Genomic DNA, 17,423 nt, shown 5'->3' on the forward strand with positions numbered 1-17,423 from the left:
TTTCTTCCTTCAAGAGGGAAAATATCAGGGCACAGTCACAATCAAAAGCAAAAAAATCAATCTCCAACCATCCAATGTCTGGGATCCAACTCACGATCTTCTGGGCTTCTCCAAGGGCTTGGGTCACTTCTCCAGCCATGCCCTTTGTACCACACGCATTGTCCTATCGGCTCCAGATGCCTGTACTCCACTGCTGCTGCTCTTTGTGGTCATCTCATGGTACTGGTATCTCCAAAACATTGCATGACCCCTTCAGTCCTGGGCCGTCAATTGCAACTGAGGCTACACCTTCACCAATGGCCTTCCATGGTCTCTCACAATGCCGAGCCTCAGCTGCTCTGCATGACCTCTTCATGCCTTCAAAACCAGTACCACCTGGGTGACCCTTACACATTACCAAGTCCCACTGCAGCAGGAGTACAACCTTGGCTATCTCTGGAACACAGCCTTTTTGTGCTTTCAGAAAACACTTCCCAGAAGATGTCACCTCAACGATGCTGGTCTCTTCTTAATCACCGCTAATTTCATAACTCCATCTAACCAGCATCAATAGTCCCAGTAATGCAAAGTTTTCACTTTAGTAGTTCTGGTATCTTGTTAATCACATCTGATCCTTCAGTCCCAGCTAACCAGAACCACAGAATCTTCCCAATCAAAATAGCAATGGCCTTGAAAAGAGTCTTTAATTTTAATTTTCCCTCTGAAATTTCACAAGTCAGACCTCCATCTTCTGCACTGTTCTCAACATTATCTTCCAAGTTCCTACACAACATACCACAGAGCTCATAAGAACAAATGTATCTTCAAGCCCAAAGTTCCAAAGTCCTTCCACAGTCCTTCCCAAAACATGGTCAGGTTGTCACAGGAATACCCCACTATACTGGTACCAATTTGTCTTAGTCAGGGTTTCTATTCCTACACAAACATCATGACCAAGAAGGAGGCTGGGGAGGAAAGGGTTTATTCGGCTTACACTTCCATACTGCTGTTCATCACTGAAAGAAGTCAGGACTGGAACTCAAGCAGGTCAGGAATTAGGAGCTGAAGCAGAGGCCATGGAGGGATGTTCTTTTCTGGCTTGCTTTCACTGGCTTGCTCAGCCTGCTCTCTTATAGAACCCAAGACTACCAGCCCAGAGATGGTCCCACCCACAAGGGGCCTTTCCCCTTTGATCACTAATTGAGAAAATGCCTTACAGTTGGATCTCATGGAGGCATTTCCCCAACCGAAGCTCCTTTCTCTGTGATAACTCCAGCCTGTGTCAAGTTGACACAAAACTAGCCAGTACAGGCATCAAAATACATTTCTGAAATCTTGTTCTAGAATATTTTATGCACTTTTCAATTCAAATTAATACCTTATTAAATAGAAACATATGTTTTACACTCAAATAAATATTCCCCATAGCATTAAATCTATCATACATATCAACATTATAAATAAATAAGAGTAAATTATTTTAAATGTTTTTGTCATAGTATCTTAGGTGTTCTCTTTATCTTTATGGCGAAAGCCCCAACAATACTCTGGTGCTAAATTTTGAAGTAGATTTCATTCCAAAAATTTAATTAAATGCTTTCCACTACCACGTACCAAATATTGTTTGAAGTGTTGTGTCAGTCGTGTAAAATAAGAATAAAAGCACTATGATCATGGATCCTATATTTAGTGAAGAACCTTCACATTAACCTCTAAAATAGATAATTTCGGATTATAGTAAAGTTGTTTGTATAGTACCCAGAGTAAGAAGGAAGGCGCCCGCTTTAGATGAGTGAGTGTTAGATGAGTGTGATAGCCATGGCAGGATGCAGATGATCAGCCATCAGCTCTTTGAACACCAGCTGCCCAGCATGGATTGAAATGACCCCTGCCCTTGCCTTTCCTTCCTTTGGAAGGCCTCCCTATCTCAGCAGGAAGGGCTTGGAGTTGCAACCTGGTGTTTCAGCTGGGTAAAGATGAGAACAGTCAGATACATTTGAACCTGATAAAACATTACATTTCTTCTGTTAACTTTTTCTTTTTTGTAAATTTTGCCTGTTTTGAGACAGTTTTCTGAAAGTATGCGTTCATAACCTAGCCATGTAAATACAGCATAGAGATTTTTTCCCCTGTTCTTAAGTCCTTTGGCACTTACTACAACACATAGTATAATTATTACCATTAATTGGTTCCTCCCCAAGTTAGAATTTTAATTTTTCAATCAATATATTCACATACCTGGTACAAGACCCTGAATACGATAGATTCTTAGTTTGATAATCAACTTATGAATAAATTAACATCTTTTAAGTGGACACCTTGAGTTGTAATCTATTTTCTTCTTCATGACAGAATATTTCCATCTGAACAACGTGTAAGGCAAATTTCCTGTTTATAGTTTTAGCGGTTTGGAGTTCATTAAGAAAGTGTTGGCATGTGGCAAGGACCTTTTTGTTGTGTTCTATCCTGGCAGGATCCATTATGTAACAAGGCAGAGGGTATGGGTCCAGGAATCTCTGCCTCTTCTTATAAAGCCACCAGTACCATCGTAGGGCTCACTCCATAATTAACCCAAACCGTGTATGGGCAGTACTGCCAACGGAGAAGTTTGAGAACTTATGTTTCCAGCACATCATGTTAGGGACCCCTTGGTCCTTCAGTTTGCCTCATGTAATGTTATTTCTCAAAGCTAGTGTGGTGTCTGACAGTGGGCTGCACGATTGCAGTGTAGAGATTTCCACAGCTGCCTGTTACAATATTTTCTACAGAAAATCTCCTGAGAAGAAACATTTTGAAAGTCTGGTACAATAGTCTTGAGTCTGCTTTGAGCAGCCAGTTTGCAACCTGTAGCATCTGTTGGTTGCCTAGCACAAAACTGACATGACCAGTCTCCAATCATTATTAAGATTCATTATTTTGCACCCTGGAAATGGCTCTGTGGGTGAAAGCACTCGTCCCGTAAGGGTGAGGATTTGAGTTTGGATTCCAGCACCCATATAAAATTGGTGGCTCACTTTGGTCTTCCTTCTTGAATTTCATGTGGTCTGTGAATTGTATCTTGGATATTCTAAGTTTCTGGGTTAATATCCACTTAAACAGTGAGTGCATACCATGTGTGTTCTTTTGTGATTGGGTTACCTCACTCAGGATGAAAGATTGATACAATCTAGTGTATCATAATACAATAACTAGAATAGTCTAGTCTAGTTCCATCCATTTGCCTAAGAACTTCATGAAGTCATGGTTTTTAAGAGTTGAGTAGTGTTCCATTAGGTAAATGTACCACATTTTCTGTATCCATTTCTCTGTGGAGGGACATCTGGGTTCTTTCCAGCTTTTGGTTATGATAAGTAAGGCTGCTATGAACATAGTGGAACATGTGTCCTTATTACATGTTGGAGCATCTTCTGGGTATATGCCCAGGAGTGATATTAGTGGGTCCTCAGGTAGTACTATGTCCAATTTCTGAGGAACCACCAAACTGATTTCCAGAGTGGTTGTATCAGCTTACAGTCCCACAAGCAATGGAGGAGTGTTCCCTTTTTCCACATCCTCTTTAGCATCTGCTGTCACCTGAGTTTTTTTTATCTTAGCCGTTCTGATTGGTGTGAGGTGGTCTTTTGTTTTGATTTGCATTTCCCTGACGATATTGAACATTTTTTTTTGGTGCTTCTCAGCCATTCGGTATTCCTCAGTTGAGAATTCTTTGTTTAGCTCTGTACCCCAATTTTTAGTAGGGTTATTTGTTTCTCTGGAATCTAACTTCTTGAGTTCTTTGTATATATTGGATATTAGCCCTCTATCAAATGTGGGATTTGTAAAGATCTTTTCCCAATGTGTTGGTTGACTTTTTGCATTAATGACAGTGTCCTTTGCCTTACAGGAGCTTTGCAATTTTATGAGGTCCTATTTGTCTATTGTTGATCTTACAGCACAAGCCATTGATGTTCTGTTCAGGAATCTTTCCTCTGTTCCCATGTTAGAGGCTCTTCCCCACTTTCTCCTCTATAAGTTTCAGTGTCTCTGGTTTTATGTGAAATTCCTTGATCCACTTAGACTTGAGCTTTGTACAAGGAAATAAGAATGGATCAATTTGCATTCTTCTACATGCTAACCACCAGTTGAGTCAGCACCATTTGTTGAAAATGCTGTCTTCTTTCCACTGGATGGTTTTCACTCCTTTGTCAAAGATCAAGTGACCATAGGTGTGTGGGTTCATTTCTGGGTCTTCAATTCTATTCCAATGATCTACCTGTCTTTCACTGTACCAATACCATGCAGTTTTTATCACAGTTGCTCTGTCGTATAGCTTTAGGTCAGGGATGGTGATTCCACCAGAAGTTCTTTTATTGTTGAGAATAGTTTTCGCTATCCTAGGTTTTTGTTATTCCAGATGAATTTGCAAATTGTCCTTTCTAACTCTGTGAAGAATTGAGTTGGAATTTTGTTGGGGATTGCATTGAATCTGTAGATTGCTTTAGGCAAAAGGGCCATTTTTACTATATTAATCCTGCCAATCCATGAGCATGGGAGGTCTTTCCGTCTTGTGAAGTTTTCTTCGATTTCTTTCTTCAGAGACTTGAAGTCCAATATTTGTTACATCAATTCTGTTACATGCCCCATGTTATAGACATAATTTTTATTATATTTTCATTTCTATTTCTTTGTTTTCCTATAACACTATGATGAAGATGTTTTCTTCATTACCATTCAGTACGGGAAAACTGAGATACACAGCTGTACAGTTTCCTAGAACATACGAGGCAACTCTGTGTAGTGTCGTTTCTAATGCGTTCTTCTCCACTCAGCCGCCATGCTATCGCCCCATGGTGTGTAGTAGTTCCTCAAGAAAGATTATAAAAAGAAGTGGCACATTGTTTCAGTGTACAGAACAAAATGTGTGCATGCATGTGTTTTCCTGGTTTCTTATAAAAAAGTAAGTATCAACCATGTTAATTGAAAACATGATCACTGTTAAAGAATTTCTTTGGAAGTTTCTGTAGGTGCATTTAATGTGTCTTCTTATTTCATGTGCAACTCCCCTCTCATGTTTCTGACTTAATTTTACCATAGGTCTTAGCTGCTCAACATCATAATCTGAAAAGCAGTCCTCATTAATATCTGTGTCATGCCCTCATTAATGATTAATAGTTTGCAAGTAAAGCTTGCACATTAGCATGCATTTGGTTCATGCATGTATGCTTAAGTCTTAATGTTTTCAGATTTAGAAATAACATGTTTGTAAATACTGTGAGACATCCCTACAGGCTTTGAAGAATTAAGGTTCAGTAAACTTCAAACTTTTTCATATTTTGATTTTTCAGATTGCGTTTTCACAACACAACACGATCATGGATCTCGTGCAGTTCTTTGTCACCTTCTTCAGGTAATTGGCTTTTGCTGAGTTTTAATCCGTTAATCATATGTGTGTGTGTGTCTATGTGTGCATGTGTGTGTGTATGTCTGTGTGTACAAGTATGTGTATGTGTGTGCATGTGTGTGTACTTGTATGTGTGTGTCTGTGTACATGTATGTGTGAATGTGTTTGTGTGTGTCCATCTCTGGGTGTGTGTTTGTGTCTCTCTGAGTATGTGCATGTTTGTGTATGTCTGTTGTGGTAAATCTCCCACCCAAATATTCCCTGGCAATAAAAGCACAACTCAATATGAATACAAGCTATGCTCCTAGATTGGGCTGATCTACCATTACACTACCATCTTTCCCATTCTATGAGACCCCTTAGAACTTGCGGATTCTCTAGGCCATGTGCTTCTGTTCCGCTTTCCTTCCACCTCCCCTTCTGTTGTCCTCTCTCTCTCTTTCTCTCCCAAAACCTTCAGCTCCACCTTCTCTCTTTCTCCACCCAATCACCGGCTCTAACCTTTATTTATAAATGAAGATGGGAAGAAGGTTTACAGGAAATCACCTGAATGCTGACTCATTCCTTGTTCACAACCCCTCACAGGAGAGGAGAATTATCATCAAATATAATTAGACCCTGGGCTAGCCACAACATCTGTCTGTCTGTCTGTGTGTGTTTATCTGTGTGTGTGTCTGTGTGTGTGTCTGTCTCTGTGTGTGTGTGTCTTTGTGTGTCTGTGTCTGTGTGTGACTGTGTGTGCATGTCTGTGTCTGTGTGTACATGTATGTGTGAATGTGTCTCTCTGTGTGAGTCTATTCGTATATGTGTTTGTGTTTGTGTGTGTGTGTGTCTCTCTGTGTATATGTGTATGTCACTGTATGTGTTTGCGTCTCTGTGTGTGTCTGTGTGTGTATGTCTATGTGTGTGTGCGCTCATGTGTATGTGTTTGTGTCTGTCTTTGTGTACATGTATGTGTGTATCTATGTCTGTATGTGTACATGTATGTGTGTGTCTGTGAGTATTTGTGTGTGTATGTCTATGTATGTCTATGTATGTCTTGTGTGTGTTTGTGTGTCTGTGCGTGTATAGTCTGTCAGATCATATTTGTCAATTGCTTATCTTATTATTCCATTTCCTGGATGCATATTATGTATGTCCATTGAGCAGATGGATTACACTTGCAATGCAGTTGTGTAAGATTTTTTTTATCCTGCTTTGTGCCCAGTGAATTCAGTAGAAAGACAACTCAGTTTGCATTCACTTTTCATGAAAATAATTAAAACTATTTTAATTAATGAAATGAATAGCACTCATACCTCCTGGGTTAGTTAAATCTTCTAGGTTGAATCAATTCAATTCATTATTGACTAATAACATGTGTGTTTAGTGATGTGCCAAAATGTGTGTTGACTTAGAAAACATTTCTGCTTTGAATGGGTTTCTAGTCTAGAAATACTACAATTGACTTCGAATAGAGTTAAGTTCCCAGGTTAGTAGTTAAGTAATGTATTAAAGTAAGTTCTTTTTTTTTAAATTTGATTTTTTTTTACACTCAAGATTTTATTCCCCTCCTGCTCCTCCCTCTGACTGTTCCACATCCCATACCTCCTCTCCACACCCCCCTGTCTCCATGAAGATGTCCCCACCCCCAAACCTTCCACCCAACCAGATCTCTAAACTCCCTGGGGCCTCAAGTCTCTTGAAGGTTAGGTGCATCTTCTCTGACTAAACTCAGACACATCGGCCTCTGCTGTATATGTGTTGGGGGCCTCATATCAGCTACTGTATGCTGCCTGGTTGGAGTCTGAGAGATCTCTGGGGTCCAGGTTAATTGAGACTGCTGGTCTTCCTACAGGGTTGCCCTCCTCCTCAGCTTCTTCCAGCTTTTCTCTAATTAAACCACAGGGGTCAGCAGCTTCTGTTTATTGGTTGGGTGCAAATATTTGCATCTGACTCAGAAGCTTGTTGGGTCTTTCAGAGGGCAGTCATGATAGGCCCCTTTTTGTGAGCACTCCATAGCCTCAGTAATAGTGTCAAGCCTTGGGGCCTCCCCTTGAGCTGGGTCCCACTTTGTGGGCCTGTCGCTGGACCTTCTTTTCCGCAGACTCCTCTCCATTTTCATCCCTTCAGTTCTTTCAGACAGGAACAATTATGGGTCAGAGTTCCCACACTTGATGCTGTTTTTCTGCTGGAGGTGGGCTCTACAAGTTCCCTCTCCCCACTGACAGGCATTTCATCTAAGGTCCCTCCCTTTGATTCCTGTGAGTCTCTCACTTCCCAGGTCTCTGGTACATTCTGGAGGGACCCTCCAACCTCCTATTTCTCAAAGTTGCCTGTTTCCATTCTTTCTGCTGGTCCTCAGGGCTTCAGTCCTTCCCCCCGCCCCCCAGTACCAGATCATGTTCCCCTCCCCCCATCCCTTTTTCCTCCCAGGTCCCTCCCTCCCAACTTGTGATTGCTTTCTTCTCTCTCCCAAGTGGGACTGAGATGTCCTCACTTGGGCCCTTCATCTTGTTGACCTTTTTGAGTTCTGTGGACTGTATTTTGGGTATTCTGTACTTTTTTTTTTTTTGGCTAATATCATCCTGGGTGAGGTAACTCAGACCCAAAAGGACATACATGGTATGTACGCACTAATAAAGTAAGTTCTTAAGATATAAATTCCAAAGGTAAAATACTTTGGAAAATGCTGTGTATTGTAATGTGACATGGACAACTGTGGATTGATTTTTTTTTTTAACTGACATTACTTCTCAGAGGCTTTGAGATGCCAATTGACATGTGTCTCTTTATGAGAGGTTAGTGGTCATAATTCCCAGAAGCACAGTAACCTGCAGCCACTCTTGTTTTGTATTCATTCTCATGGTTGTAAATGAAGAAAGAGATACTGGGCTTGGGGACGACGGTGTTCCAGTTAGACCGTCTGTGCTATGGAATCTCAGCTAAGTTATATTATAAACGTTGTCTTGGATGTGTACTGCCCAGTGGTGTCCTCTTGGCTCTTCTTATATAAGACACACACACACGTGCACACAACTTCAGAGCAGAGTGAAGTATGAATTTCACTCTGCCTACCAGTTTGTTTGGTTTGACTTGGCCATCAAGAAGCCATAGTACCTAGTTTCTCAGCATGTGGTTCATCATCCCTGTTTCCAAACGCCAGATAATCAATCCCTTCCCGGTATTCCATTCAGGTTTTTATATAATCCCTAGGTTCCTGTGTCGTCGCAGGAGTCTAAAAATACGTTACGTTAAGAGATAGTAAACTTTTCAAAGTTGATGAGCTCTAATGCCTGAGGAGCCAAGAGCCATGTGGAAATGAAGTGGGTGACAGTGGGATGAATTGAATCTGCGAACCTAATTTTTCCAGATTTTGAGCTATCTCATGCCTGAGTACGTTTACTAACTAGAACTCAGCTTCTCTGGAGAAAGGATTTTCCATCACCCATTCACTGGATGTTCATTATAATTGAGCTGAAATCTATCTTCCTGTAATTTCCTTTTGATTCATCCATAGGGGCACATACATAACACATCTGATCTCCCTCTCCACCTGCTGTCCAAGAGTTTAAATTCTTGTCTTCACTTTTCACCTTCTCTGTTCCTTTGCCTACCTTTTCAAATTTGATTAGTCACTGCGCTCTGAGAGTAAGCATGTTTGCCTGTGTGTCTGTGTGTGTAGTAACTATAATGTTTAACACTCAATACCGGCAGTATACATACCTGTCACGGCTGCAGAAGAGTTATTTATACTTCATATATTTCTCTTAAAGGTGAAACTTGAAGAAGCACTGTAAAATATGTATGTTTTATAATTCTTATTCCATACAACACAATGAATTTTTACAATAGTAACAGATTCTGTGTATTTTTAGAGAACACTAGAAGTTACAATTGAATGAGCGTTATTTCATGCATTAAAATAAAAACACTTGATGCAAAATAGTGTGGATTGACATATATTAGAATGTTAAATTATGTGTGAGAATTCACAGGTGAATGTACATATAAATTATTTAAATTTTAGATGCTTGGGACTTCTGATTTTGTGCATATATTTCAGTTCAGTAGCTCCTTTATTAAGCAAAAGAAAGCTAGTTCAGTGTGTACCATTTATTAGCCATGATTCTCTACTTTAGGTTAGCATTATAGACAAGGTGAATTAAAATATTCTAATCACTATGTGAAATCAAATATTTTTGACAGGCTCTTTGTCATTTAAATTTCTTCTAGTAGTGAAATGTAAATTAGATAATTTAAAATCATCCTATTGTTAAGCAAATACATGGACAGACTATTTTGAAGTGTATTAATTTACTCTTTTCGAAGGCTACCATGAAATTTTAGAGAAGGTAATGTTTGTGGACATCCTCCAGTCAGGCTGTTGGCCCCTGTTGCTAGTGCTAACCCAGCTACTGGGTCAGCATGTGATCAAGTGAGCCAACTCCAACTTAGTCCTCCTTCTGGGGCCATGGCTCAAATACTGTATCAAGATGGTTTTACCTTCTTATTCTGGAGACTTCTGATGGCAAACGCAATTGGGCCAGCACTAGGGAAGTCATTTATAGACTTGGCTTGGCTCCGATCCTAGCTCTTGGCACCCTCTTAAAGTAGGTCACCCAGCTTCTCAAAATCTCAGTCTTTATTTGTAAGATCTAAAGGTTCATCTTATTACTGTTGTGGTATGTGATAAACATTTTATTAAATGATTATAGAAGTGAGTGGACTTTTTTTTACAATATTTTTCTCTGCTATGTAAAATGGAATAGCAAATGGAAGCTGTCATTGTTTTTTTTTTTTTTTTTCTTACTTGGTGTATTTTACAGTGTAGGATAGGGTGTAATTTAGCAGTTTCTCAACTTTCATATGTTATAATTGGACCACACTTAAACGAGGGAAGTTACTGTTAGATAAGGTCATAGACACTGTTGGCCTCCTATGAGCTGTAGAACATCAGTTGAAAAAATACTAAACAAAGAATTCTCAACAGAGGAATACCAAATGGCTGAGAAACACCTAGAGAAATGTTCAACATCCTTAGTCGTCAGGGAAATGCAAATCAAAACAACCCTGAGATTCCACCTCACACCAGTCAGAATGGCTAAGATCAAAACTTCAGGTGACAGCAGATTCTGGCAAAGATGTGGAGAAAGGGGAACACTCCTCCATTGTTGGTGGGATTGCAAGCTGCTACAACCACTCTGGAAATCAGTTTGGCAGTTCCTCAGAAAATTGGACATACCACTCCTGGGCATATACCCAAAAGATGCTCTAACATATAAGAAGAACATGTGCTCCACTATGTTCATAGCATCCATTTTTATAATAGCCAGGAGCTGGAAAGAACCCAGATGACCCTCAACAGAGGAATGGATACAGAAAATGTGGTACATTTACACAATGGAGTACTACTCAGCTCTTAGAAACAATGACTTCATGAAATTCTTAGGCAAATGGATGGAACTAAAAAATATCATCCTGAGTGAAGTAACTCAATCACAAAAGAACACACATGTTATGTACTCACTGATAAGTGGAAATTAGCCCAAAATCTTGGAATACCCAAGGTATAATTCGCAGACCACATGAAACTCAAGAAAAAGGAAGACCAAAGTGTGGATGCTTCAGTCCTTAGAAGGGGGAGCAAAATATTCACGGGAAGAAATACAGAGACCAAGTGTGGAGCAGAGGCTGAGGAAAGGCCATCCAGAGACTGCCCTAATTGGAGATCCATCCCATATATAGTCACCAAACCCAGACACTATTGTGGATGCCAAGAAGTGCTTGCTGACAGGAGCCTGATACAGCTCTCTCCTGAGAGGCTCTGCCAGAGCCTGACAAATACAGAGGCAGATACTCGCAGTCAACCATTGGACTGAGCACGGGGTCCCCAATGAAGGAGTTAGAGAAAGGACTGAAGAAGCTGAAGGGGTTTGCAACCCCATAGGCTGAACAAGATCAACCAACCAGACCCCTCCCCTTCGCCCCCACCCCCACAGTGGTTGCTCCAAGGGACTATAGCATCAACCAAAGAGTACACATGGAGGGATCCATGGCTCCAGCTGCATATATAGCAGAGGACATCAGTGGGAAGAGGAGCCCTTGGCCCTCTGAAGGCTGGATGCCCCAGTGTAGGGGAATGCCAGGATGGGAAAGCAGGAGTGAGCTGGTGGGTGGGGGAGCACTGTCATAGAGGCAGGGGTATGGGGGATGGGATAGGAGGTTTCTGGAGGGGAAACCAGGAAAGGGGATAACTTTTGAAATGTAAATAAAGAAAATATCTAATAAAAAATTTCAAAAAAGAAAAAGAAAAAAATGCTTCCATAAGATCCACCTGTAAGGCATTTTTAAAATTACAGACTGATGGGGGAGGGCTCAGCCCATTGTGGGCTATCCTGGGGCTGATACCCTGTGTTCTATGAGAAAGCAGTCTGAGATAGCCACGGAGAGCAAGCCAGCAACCAGCACCCTCCATATCCTCTACATCAGCTCCTGCCTCTGGGTCCCTGCCCTGCTGGAGGTCCTGCTTCCAGTGCCTTTGATGGTGGAGACTTTAAGTGAAAGAAACCACTTTCTTTCCAAGTTGCTTTAGATCATGGTGTTTCATCGCAGCAATGTTAACCCTAACTGAGATATCTGGTATACCCTGTATATGCCTATATAACCTACGTGTCATGGTTAGTTTTTAACTGTCAAATTGACTCAGTATGGAGTGTCCTAGAAGAATTCTCAATGAAACATTGTTTAGATTAGCTTTGTCTCAAGTCCTCACTGTGAGACATTATCTCGGTTACTGTTCTTTGCTGTAGGAAGACATCCTGAGTGTGTATGTCGCCATTGTGGGGTGCTCTCCCATGTTCTGGCTCTTGCATCTTTTTGGCCCCTAGTATTTGCCTCTCTCTCCATATCCCACTGAAGGCATCAGTCCTATACAACTGTAACCACTTACTCCACTTTTTTGTGTGTGTTTTTTTTTTCCCTTTTAAAAAAATACAGAAAGCACTGGAGCTCCAACAGGATTTCCCTCACGGAAACACTTTCTAAGCTATTAGGAGTGAAATCATGAGCCATTTTAGCCTTTTGCTAGAAAACACCGTGCCGTAGGTGCTGACATGGGTGGTGATGTCTTAACCCACAAAGCATGGGTCCATTCCAAGGCCATCACCCTCCCCAGTGTCCCCCTTCCCCTGTCACCTCTCACTTTCTCAAACAACAAATCCTCTGAGGAGGAGGTGCCAGCATACAATTTGAATAGCAAACTATTGTTAGAGGAAAGTCTCATATAGGAAGCCTGGGAGGGAGCAGGTGAGTACTTCTGTACCGCTATACTGATGGTCTCCATATAGGAGGAAGGCAGCCATGTTGGGCTTCATCTGTTGACATGATCATGTGACTTATGTGACTTATATCCTTGGGAAGATGAATATGATATATTGCATTTGCTGATTCTCTATTGGTGACCTCTCCTTAAATGCCTAAAGTGATTTTATGGATACTCTTTTCTGGGTAGCAGCAGAAGCCATTCACACCTCTGGGTGGTCCTTTTCCGGGAGAGGTGCACAGTCCAGTTTTGTACCCTTGGGGTTCACTCTTCTGGATGGCGATGGCTCATCCCAGACTTTCACCTCTCTAAACACAGTGCTGTTCTGACTCAAAGCTTATTTCCCCATCTTGAGGTGTTCTGCAGGCCAGGCTTCTGACTTAGTCCACCAAGGTTCCTCTGGATTCTCAGAGGGCAGGGGTAAAGCAGAACCTTCTGTCTGTGGGGTCACCGAGGTGCCAGCTCAGCCATATTCCCTCTCACTGTACTGTCTTTCTGCTGATTGTCAATCGGTGCTTCAGTCTCCCCTTTATAACTACTTTGAACAGTGTCACTATAAACATTAGTTCCTCCTTTTACAAGCCCCAGTTTGTAATCAGAGGTGCTTATTATAGACCATCCCAAATGACATATGAAGGAACTGTCCTGCTTCACTGGCTTACCAGCAAGGATGAGAAATGTCTGAGACTTGTATTTAACCTGTGGCCTCACCACCATGAGTTGTACAGAGTGTCAAGAGCTGTAGATTAATATTTTAAGTATCTAATTTAAGGAGAATCTAAAGGATTCAAAAGCAAAGTCTAAAACCCTCAAGCATTTGCAAAACAAACACAGCAAAGCTAATGTGGAGGGGAGCACACAGATGTGACGTGGTCACCAGGATCATGAAAAAGGCACATGATCTTGCTGTTTTTAAGGGTTTTAAAATAGATTTTTAAAAAAAGGCAGTAATGTGCATCCCGAATGGACAAGACAAAAAAATCCAAGTCCTTGGTAAACAGAGTCCTTGACATGACCCACGAGTATTTACAGGGTTCAAAAACACCCCACCAACCAAACTTCAAAACTAAACAGAGCAAGGACAAAGACCCATGTGAAAGGTGGACAGGGTACGCAGGTGCCCCCAGTCTCAGCAGTGAGCTCAGATCTGTTAATGTAAACGAGGCCTGGGGCTCTGGGATTCCCTACCTAGAATCCATAAACAGTGCTTATTGTATTGGAAATTGGCCTCAGAATTTTCTCCCTGGCTTCCTTGTGGAAGAAAATAGATGTTTATTCCCTGTTGGCTCTGGTAAATTAGTGTAGTTAATATGACAGGCATGAATGGTGGCAGTGCAGTTTGTGGGGAGTTAAAACAACATTCCCACAATGCTGAGGTGAGAGAGCACAAATGGTAAAAACAGACCTCAGCGAGTCCTGTCAGTAACTTCACACTTACCCTTAACTGCTACCTAATACCCACAAGCCAGCCTGTCCTGATGATAACCTGCTGTTCTGGCAGTCAACCTCCCTTCCAGTATTCTCTAGGTCTCCAGCTGTCAGGAACTGGTTCACTGCATGCCTCACTGCATATCTCACTGTGTGTCTCACTATGTACCTCACTGTGTCTCACTGCATCTCTCACTGTGTGTCTCACTGTATGTCTCACTGCATGTCTTGCTGCCTGCCTTAATGTGTGCCTCACTATGTGCCTCACTGCACGTTTCACTGCATGCCTCACTGCATGCCTCACTGCATCTCTCACTATGTGCCTCACTGTGTGCCTTACTGCGTGTTTCACTGCATGCCTCACTGCATGCCTCACTGCATCTCTCACTATGTACCTCACTGCATCTCTCACTATGTACCTCACTGCATGCCTCACTGCATCTCTCACTATGTGCCTCACTGCATGCCTCACTGCATCTCTCACTATGTGCCTCACTGTGTGCCTCACTGCGTGTTTCACTGCATGCCTCACTGCAGGCCTCACTGCATCTCTCACTATGTACCTCACTGCATGCCTCACCGAGTGTTTCACTGCATGCCTCACTGCATCTCTCACTTTGTACCTCACTGCATGCCTCACTGCATGTCTCATTGCATGCCTCACAGCATGTCTCACTGTGTCTCACTGCAGGCCTCACTCTACTGCTTACAAAGCAGCTGAATGTCCTTTCCCACATAACCCCACCCCAACTCCCGCCAACCCTATTCTACCTTCCTTCATTGCATTGTATCCAAAAGGGCCCAAGTACTATTTTTAAGGCATGACTTAAATTATGTAACCTGATGATTTGAAACTTCCATCCCATTTTTAGTTCTGATGGGGGCTCAGGCTCCTCTGCCACCTGGTCCAGCTGATGGTGTTACCTCTTGTTGTCTGCTCCACTTGCAGTTGGTTTTGTGTGTGTACTAGATGGTGTGAGGAGGGGTTTGTTGTGTGTGTACTAGGGGGTATGGGGAGGGTGTTTGTTGTGTGTGTACTAGGTGGTATGGGGAAGGTGTTTGTTGTGTGTACACTAGGTGGTGTGAGGAGGGTGTTTGTTGCCTATGCTGTTTTTCCCTCTCGTTGCTTCTTTATTTGCTTTCATTTTAGGCTATGTGCAGTAAGATTCATTTTCTGGTGTAGTCTTAGGAACTCTTGTAATTTCCACCTTTGTTCTCAAAGCCCAGAATGATGCTCTAGCATTCTTTCTTCTTCCCAGAATGACTGGTGCCTGTCCCTGTTCCCATCTCCACTCCCACCCTTGCCCCGACCCCTATTCATGTTCAAGTCCTTGTCCCTGTCCCCTGTCCCCAGCCCTTGCCCTTGCCCCTGCCCTGTCCCTGTCCTCTGTCCCTGCCCCTGTCCCTGCCCCTGTCCCCGCCCCTGTCCCTGTCCCTGCCCCTGTCCCCTTTCCCTGTCCCTTGCTCCTTGATGCAGTTTTCATATGTTCTTTCCTCAGCCTATTACGTTTGAGATTTGTCTGTGTTATTTGTGTTTGTGTCAGTAGCCTGATCTTTGCATTGTGAGTTAGTATTTTGCTTTTGGACATGTCACAGTTTATTGTCCCACTGAGAGAACTTACACTTCTTGGAAATTAAAAATAATGTATCAGAGAACAACATTTTTTTTTATGTTTAATATGGACTCCAGTTTTTATTTCTCTAGGATAAGTTCTTAGAAGGTTAGGAGGTGAGAGGTTACCTGGACTTTCCTCTTCACAACACTCGCTGCCATTTTAGAGTGACAGTATCTCTTCTCACGGAACTGCAAAGCTGGAAGCTCCTTGTATCTCACATCTTCATCAGGGCTTGTCCCTGTCAGTTCTTTAATTTAGTTACACACACACACATACACACTACACATTCACACACACACACACACACTACACATTCACACACACACACACTACACATTCACACACACACACACATATATACACACACTCATACACACATATATACATTCTTGCACACACATACACACATATATACACACTCACACACATACAAATATAGTTGCACACACACATACACACTGACATATACACACATATTCAAACAATCACATGCATACTCACACACACTAGACACAGGCATGTGATCACACACACTTATACACACACATGCACAGGCATGCACTCACACACACATACGTACAGGCATTCACCACCCCAACTCCCCACTGACAGCATGTACTTATGTGATGGTATGTTCTGGATTTCTTTGCCTTTCCTTAAGAGGTGATACTGTCTATACCAATGATAATCTTTCAGGTTCTTACTCACTATACCTTGGTCTTCTTTGAGGAAGTGCTTTTCAGATCCATTGCCCATTTTTTTTTTTGTTCATTAACTTTCATTGTAGTATTGTTGAATTTTCAGTGCACACTTTACATATTTGAAGTATAACTCTTTGCTGGATATCTTATCTGCAGAGGTCTCAGTCTTTGGATTGTCTTGTACTCTCTTAATAGCGCCTTTCACATATTTACAACGTTTTTAGTTTTATGAAATTCAGTTTTCAGTGTTGGAACAAGCTACCCCCCAACTCAAATTTTCTAAGGTTTTATATTTTTAATTTGCATATTTAGGGCTATGTTCCTTGTCAGCCATTTTTGTTGTTGCTTTTCAATAGAAATTTAGCTACCGTTCACTATTTCACATTATTATAGCAAGTCTGGCCTTTCAGCATACATAAGGTTCGATGCTCGGGAAACCCCTCTGAGTACACCTACCCGCCACCACTGACTTCAGTGTAAAATCTGTTACGATGCATACAGATGGCTGTAAATTATTCAAGGGCAGCAGAAAAGCTGGGAGGAAGAGTGCTCTTTGAAACATGGCTGACCTGGCTGCAAGGTCACCAGTGCTCCCTGGAGTCTTCCCTGGCCTCAACATAGTGCTGTCTCAGACACGCACGTGATCACCATTGCCCACAGTGGTCACATTTCCCAGAGCTCACTGAAGGCCAGTCAGTGGGGACAACCTCCCTCATTTTTCCTTTTACTTATTTTTTTAAAAGATTTATTTTATGACTTATTAATTACTTTTTTGAGATCATGATATAGTTATATAATTCCCTCTCCCCCTTCTCTCTCCAAATTCTCCCATGTACACTTTCCATTTTCAAATCCATAGCCTCTTTTCCAGTGTTTGTGGTTGTATACATAACTGTGTATGTACACGCCTGTGTGTGTCTACATTCAGATATCTAAATCTATCCTGCCCAGACTATACAATGTTACTCGTATGGATGTTTTCAGGGCCGGCCTTGCTCTTGGACAACTAGTTGGTT

At 41.8% G+C, this 17,423-nt stretch overlaps 1 protein-coding gene across 1 annotated transcript in view; it reads left to right on the top strand.

Moving 5' to 3' along the window:
* The window catches only part of Atrnl1 (attractin like 1), a 515,328-nt gene that overhangs the window by 160,520 nt on the left and 337,385 nt on the right, over positions 1–17,423 (top strand). Inside the window, exon 25 of the mRNA XM_021151617.2 lies at positions 5,304–5,365. Within this exon, the coding sequence (XP_021007276.1) occupies positions 5,304–5,365 (62 nt within the window). The remainder of the gene's footprint in view (positions 1–5,303; positions 5,366–17,423) is intronic.

Source organism: Mus caroli, chromosome 19 (genome assembly GCF_900094665.2).
Source record: "Mus caroli chromosome 19, CAROLI_EIJ_v1.1, whole genome shotgun sequence".
NCBI lineage: Eukaryota > Metazoa > Chordata > Mammalia > Rodentia > Muridae > Mus > Mus caroli.